The sequence below is a fragment of the Geotrypetes seraphini genome, chromosome 16 (genome assembly GCF_902459505.1).
Source record: "Geotrypetes seraphini chromosome 16, aGeoSer1.1, whole genome shotgun sequence".
NCBI lineage: Eukaryota > Metazoa > Chordata > Amphibia > Gymnophiona > Dermophiidae > Geotrypetes > Geotrypetes seraphini.
The window spans coordinates 8,037,960-8,044,609 of NC_047099.1; the positions used below are offsets into that span (position 1 = coordinate 8,037,960).

At 40.3% G+C, this 6,650-nt stretch overlaps 1 protein-coding gene across 1 annotated transcript; it reads right to left on the reverse strand.

The window, feature by feature from the left end:
* Positions 1 to 1,604: 1,604 nt before the first annotated feature.
* LOC117350432 (olfactory receptor 1509-like) lies at positions 1,605 to 2,546 on the reverse strand. The gene has a single exon (XM_033924711.1). It carries the CDS (start codon positions 2,544 to 2,546, stop codon positions 1,605 to 1,607), a length of 942 nt encoding a protein of 313 aa, XP_033780602.1.
* Between the last annotated feature and the right edge of the window lie 4,104 nt (positions 2,547 to 6,650).

Genomic DNA, 6,650 nt, shown 5'->3' on the forward strand with positions numbered 1-6,650 from the left:
AGGTGTTTGTCAAGGGTTACCCCCAGTATCTTTATGGCTTGGTCAATTTTGTATTCTCGACTCTGTAAGTGAATAGTATTTTCTTTTATCTTTTCGTTGGGGGATGCCAGTAAGAATTTGTTTTTTTCTGTGTTGAGTTACAGTTTAAAGGCCATCATCCAGCGCTCTATCTGATTTAGGGTGTTGGTTAAGGAGTTGATGTATTGTGACGTTATGGAGGTTAGAGGAATCACTACAGTAATGTCATCTGCGTAAACATAGAAGATGAGCCTAGGCTTTGTAGCAGGTTTCCTAATGATCTTAGGTAGATATTAAAGAGGGTCGGGGATAGGGGGGAACCCTGGGGTAATCCGAAGTTTTTATTCCAGCTATGGGAAAGTTTGTCATCTTTGAATACTTGGTAGGATCTGTTCCTGAGGAATCCCTGGAACCAATTGTGAGCATTTCCTGTGATGCCTATGGCTTCTAGGCAGTTCAAAAGAATGGTGTGATCTACTAGGTCAAAGGCGCTACTTAGGTCCAGTTGCAGGATCATGGCGCTGGTACCTTGGGTGAGGAGGGAGTGTAGGTGGTTTAGTAGCGAGGCCATGATTGTTTCTGTGCTGAAGCCTGACTGGTTGTTGTGCAATATGTTGAATTTGTCTAAATATGAGTTTAGTTCAGCGTTTACCATCCCTTCCATTATTTTAACCGCGAGAGGTATGTTAGCTATAGGTCTGAAATTGGTTAGTTGTTGGATGGTTCTTTGTTGTTCTTTTTAATGGGTGTAATTACAATTTGACCTAAGTTTTTTGGGAACATTCCTGTGGTTAGTTGTAGGTTGACCCAGGTGAGTAGTCTGGCTTTGAAGATGATTGGGGCTGCTTTCATTACATCTGGAGGGCAAGTGTCCAATCTGCAGTATGATTTGACGTATTTGTTGTAGAACTTGTTAAATGTTTGCCAATCGGTCTCACTAAAGTTGGACCAGTTCATGATTGCTTTGGAGGCGACTAGGTCGTGTGGAATGGAGTAGTCCCAGTGGGAGTCTGGAGAATCCATTAGAGAGTGTCGTAAATTATTTACTTTAGTGTTGAAGAAGTCCGCCAGGTTGTCGGCTGTCACTGTGGAATCTTCTGTTGGGTTTGTGTGAGATTGAGCGTCATATAAGTCATGGACCAGTCTGAAGAGTTTCAGCACCTAAAATTAGGCACAAGAATGTGGGCTTAATATAGTACTCTATAAATGGGACTTAGCACTCATCATCATGGCATGCAATCTTGGATGACCCTTGCTGAATTTCCCCCTTTTAAGTGCTTAATTCACTTTAAGAAAAGAACCTGAAAGAGTTTTAGAACTTAACTGCTACTGAATCAAAACATATTTTAACTGCTACTGAATCAAAACATATTTGGTAAGCATATATTTATATAAATCAGTGTCCTTGAACAGCATACTTCATACAATTTATTCTACTTTGCATTAAAAAAAAGAAACTCTACTTAAAAAATTAATCAGGGGAAAAATTCTGACTTTCATATAGGAGATTGAAGAGAATACGTCAGCCATTGAAAGGCGAGCGGTTTACAGAACTGTGTCTTTCTTTAAATAGACAAGAAATCAGCTTATAGGGTGTCCAGAGAAGACCCTTTGCTGCCTCTGAGCTTCTTCATGGCTTTTCTAACCTCCACGTTTCTGAGAGTGTAAATGAAGGGGTTTAACCAAGGCGTCACAATGGTGTAAAAAATTGAGAGTAGTTTATCAGCTGAAAATGTCACCGAGGGTCTCATGTAATTGAATACAGATGGGCCAAAAAACAGAAAGACCACCAGTAGATGAGAACCACAGGTAGAGAAAGCTTTCTGCCTTCCCTCAGCTGAGCGGATCTTTAAAATATTGGAGATGATGAATACATAAGATATGAACAACACTGAGAAAGAAACAAGGCCTAAGAGTCCACTGTTGACCACATCTACAATTTCATTGATAAAGGTACTAGAGCAAGCCAATGAAGATAAAGGACGGGTATCACAAAAGAAATGATTTATCTCATTTGGACCACAGAAGGACAGGTGAGCTATTGGAAATACCTGCCCAAAAGCATGAGCTAAACCACCTATCCATGTAGAGACCACCAGCTTGAGACAGACTTGTCTGTTCATTACTGTTGTATAACGCAAAGGATTGCAGATGGCGACATAGCGGTCGTAAGCCATCAGATTCAAGTGAAAGCCTTCTACACCCCCAATGAAATGAAAGAAAAACAACTGTGCAATGCAGTTACTGAAAGAGATGGTTTGGCTCTGCAAAAGAAAGTTAACAAGGAATTTGGGGACGATGACTGTGGAAAGGCTGAAGTCTAAGAACGAGAGGTGGCTGAGGAAGAAGTACATGGGAGAGTGCAGGTGAGAGTCCACATATATGGTTACCACAATGAGAATATTTCCCGCTGCGGTGAACAGGTACATCACTAGAAACAGCACAAAAAATAATATCTCTAAGCCTGGATCATTAGAAAGTCCGTGAAGGATGAAATGTGTGACTCTGGTTTCATTCCTGACTCTCATTCCTTCCACTTATTACCTGTAGGGAAAGAGAAGCGGAAGAAAAAATAGACAGAATACATAAAATGAGACTGATGCTGAGAAAATATTATTTTTTACAAGGAATTTCTACTATTACTACTACTACCGATTATCTCTTTAGCACTACCAGACTCATGCAGCACTGTTCAGAGTCACAAAGAAGAAGACAGTCCCTGATTTAAAGAGCTTACAATCTAAACAGAGAAGACAGACAAACAGGATGTCATGGATACAGTTAAGGGGAACAGTTAATCTGCTGGCTGGGTGAGTGGACAGTGGGGAGTAGAGTTATGGATTGAAGGCTATATCAAAACTTTTTGAGTTGCTTTGGAATGCTCTGTTTTTAGTCTTTTTTTCAAATCCAGACTCAAAACATACCTTTCTGGGGTTATTTTAACTGCTTTTTCTCCTAGAATCTCTTGTTTATTATATATGTTTCTCTCAAGTAGATTGTAAGCTCTATGGAGCAGGAACTGTGTCTCTTATACAGTATGAGGTTCGTTATCGAAACGAAAATACATCTAAAAACCTGCCTAAATCAACCCTTGTAAAACCTAAAAGACAGGTCGTCCAAGAGCTGATAATTAAAATAGATTTTTAGATGTATCTAGAGGCATTTTAGGCCTCTGACTGCTGCTGTGCATCCTCAAGATTGAAAAGGGACATTTTTTAGGAGTGGTTAGGGCAGGAGGTGGGCTGACCTAGACTTAGTCATCCTGCAGCGATAATCGAAAGTTTGATGAGACTGCCTAGACAGAACTTATATGTTGTGACTTAGATGATGTAAAGCCACTAATAAGTGTCCAAAAGGTATCCAAAGGGACCATATAACCACTGCAGAGACAAAGTAAAGACCACCCACACACTGATCCCCCCCCACACACTGCCATAAAAATTGGAATAAAAACGTACATACCTGCCTCTAGAATATCAGCACCTGGCATAGGAAAGCCTAATAGACCTGCATAGAGGTGGCTTAAGTAGTCTGTGGGATGGGCTAGTGAACCACAGAGAGGAGGACCCAGGCCCATAAGCCACTCTAACCACTGCATTCATGGTGAAAAATATAATCCCCCCTAACCCTGCTGTATTGCCATATAGGTGCCACTTTTCAGGCATAAGGGCTATTGGGGTGGTAGACAGGTGGGTACAGTGGGTTTTGTGGGTGTATTGGGGGAGTTCTAGTGAGATGTTCATATGGCTCCCTTTTTGTGAAGTTCACAGCAGTGCCCTGTAAGGTGCCCCACTACTCTTTTGCCATGTCTGGGTGGCCAGTCCATCACTTTGCTGGTCCCTCCCACGTCCAAAAGGTCTTTTTCTAGGCGTTTGGAACTTGAACGATTGTTTGGATGAGAATGCAGTATAAAGATAGATGACTTGGTGGTCTGGACGATCAAACGGCTGGATGTAGAAGTAGACGATTCTCCCCCCAAAAAATATTTTGAACGCATTTTTTTGAGAATGATCTTTAGACTCTGATGACTTTGGGCGACTTTGACCTTTTTTTATTATGGTGCTTTGTGTGTTTTTACAGTGCTGAATATACCTGTTTTTGTTTAATGAATAATAGTAAGGACATAAGCTGCCAGTCAATATTCATCTATTTTATTTTAGGTCTATAAACAGCTTTATATGCTTAAGATATACTTATTAGCCCCCCCCCCTCCCTCAGGCAACTAGGGCTCCCAATTAGATTTTGTTGCCCTTTTAACATAACATAAATTACCATTTATATACTACAAAATCTTGCAGTTCTATTTGGTTTAACAAATAAAGAAAAACTGGCCATCTACAGTGAAATATAAAAATTAATCTTTCAAAAACCTCCCATACAAGTAAGATTTCAACCATTTCCTAAAATGTAAATAAGAAATTGAACTAGATTACAATCGATGGAAATCAGTGTCCCAGTTAGCAGCTTGAAATGATAATTGTCAATTAAATTATCTTCTATAAACATAGCTCATACCGCTGGAAAAGCAGACAGTATTGGCGTACGTAACAAACGTCAGGGGCAAGAGAGTTTAAAATGGTCCACCAGATAACTAGGAACCAAAGCATGTAAAACTTTATAACATAAGCATCCAAATTTGAAAACCACTCTGGCTTCGACAGGAAGCCAGTGCAACTCCCTATAATAAGGCGTCACATGTTAAACTAACCTAAACTAAACTAAAACTTGGATTTATAGACCTGGTCATCACCAAAAGGAGCTCAACTCGGTTAACAATAAGTAAAAATACATAAAGAAAAGAAAAAGAAGAAATAAAGGATCAAAAGTTGAGGGAAAATTAATAGGAGTGGTTTCCAAAATAATTAGCCAACAGAATTGTCTTTAAAGTTCTGCCCTCTTCAGTTTATAAATCAAACGAACTTAAAAACAAAAAAGTCAAAGAGGGGGCATCAGTTTCCCCGGATTTCTTTAAATATCATCAGGCATTTATTATGCAGCAGGGCTCCTTATGGATTCTCAATAAAAACATATCTAATCCCCCATCGTGGCTTGATTTGGAAACAATCTCTTCTTTACACAGAGAGTGGTAGACAACTGGAATGTTCTTCCGGAGGTTGTTATAGGGGAAAACACCTTCCAGGGATTCAAGACAAAGTTAGACAAGATACTGCTGAACCGAAATGTACGCAGGTAGGGCTGGTCACAGTTAGGGCACTGGTCTTTGAGCTAAGGGCCGCCACGGGAACGGACTGCTGGGCACGATGGACCACTGGTCTGACCCAGCAACTGCAATTCTTATGTCTTTATATTCTTATGGTCCCAATACGCTCGAGCTCACTCTGTCAATATCTTCTCCTCCAAAACATCAAAAACAACTGAATTGCATTCTTCGCTCAATTAAGATGGTATTACAACAATTCAACAGCGTTATGAAAATTAAATGGAAGGACACCTCATTGATTAATTTATAAGAACATAAGAATTGTCGCTGTTGGGTCAGACTAGTGGTCCATAATGCCCAGCAGTCCGCTCACGCGGCGGCCCTTTGGTCAAAGCCCTAACTGAGTCTAGCCTTACCTGCGTACGTTCTGGTTCAGCAGGAACTTGTCTAACTTTGTCTTGAATCCCTGGAGGGTGTTTTCCTCTATGACAGACTCCTGAAGAACGTTCCAGTTTTCTACCACTCTCTGAGTGAACAAGAACTTCCTTAGGTTCGTACGGAATCTATCCCCTTCCAATTTTAGAGAGTACCCTCTCGTTCTCCCTACCTTGGAGACAGTGAACAACCTGTCTTTATCTACTATGGAACAATGATACCTTCAAAATCCAAAACTCTACCCTGAACTGGCCTATATGGCAAAATTGTACAATCTATACTCTACAAGATCTTCTTAATCAAAACTGCTGGATGACATTTGATGAAATATGCAATGAATATAATTTACCAGATAACCAATTATCTAGATGGCTCCATTTAAAACAACGTGTTAGTGCAGTGTTTCCAGACATGCAAAAATTAAAGCCTACACCTGAGATCCTTCTTCAAAGTATTATTATTGCTCCGCTCAAAGGTGTGGCCTCAAAATGGTATAGTTTGCTGCATCAAGAGCTGATGAGTGCTTGGCACCCTGAATTAGATATCTCTGTAGATGATGAGCTTTGGCAAGTTGTATGGACCAGAGTATTCAAGTCAATTTGCTCGGCCCCAGTCTTCCAGTTGATATACTTCTTTTTACATTGGGCGCACTGGACCCCGCAGAAGCTTGGTAAATTTTCACATAAAGTCTCTCATTTATGCTGGTCCTGTTGTATATCAGTGGGTACTCTACCTCACATGATATTTCAATGTTCTCATCTCACGGTATATTGGGGTAAGGTTTGGAATACCATCTCTGCCAGATTAATGATTCACGAACCGTTACATCTCAAAATTATTATACTTGGACAACAGGGTCTCGCACAAGCTCTCTCAGAACCCAATCACTTGCGTAATATCCTATTGTATTTGGCTATCAAAAATATATTGCATTGCTGGAAGAACTTATCCAAAGTAGAGTTCATGGCATGGTGGAACACAGTATGCATCACAGAAAATCCTAATGCAAGCTCTATGGAGGCATTAGTGTGTAGCA

Excerpts from the sequence above, each read along its gene's own strand:
- LOC117350432 (XM_033924711.1), bottom strand. The coding sequence starts at position 2,546 with ATGAGAGTCAGGAATGAAACCAGAGTCACACATTTCATCCTTCACGGA.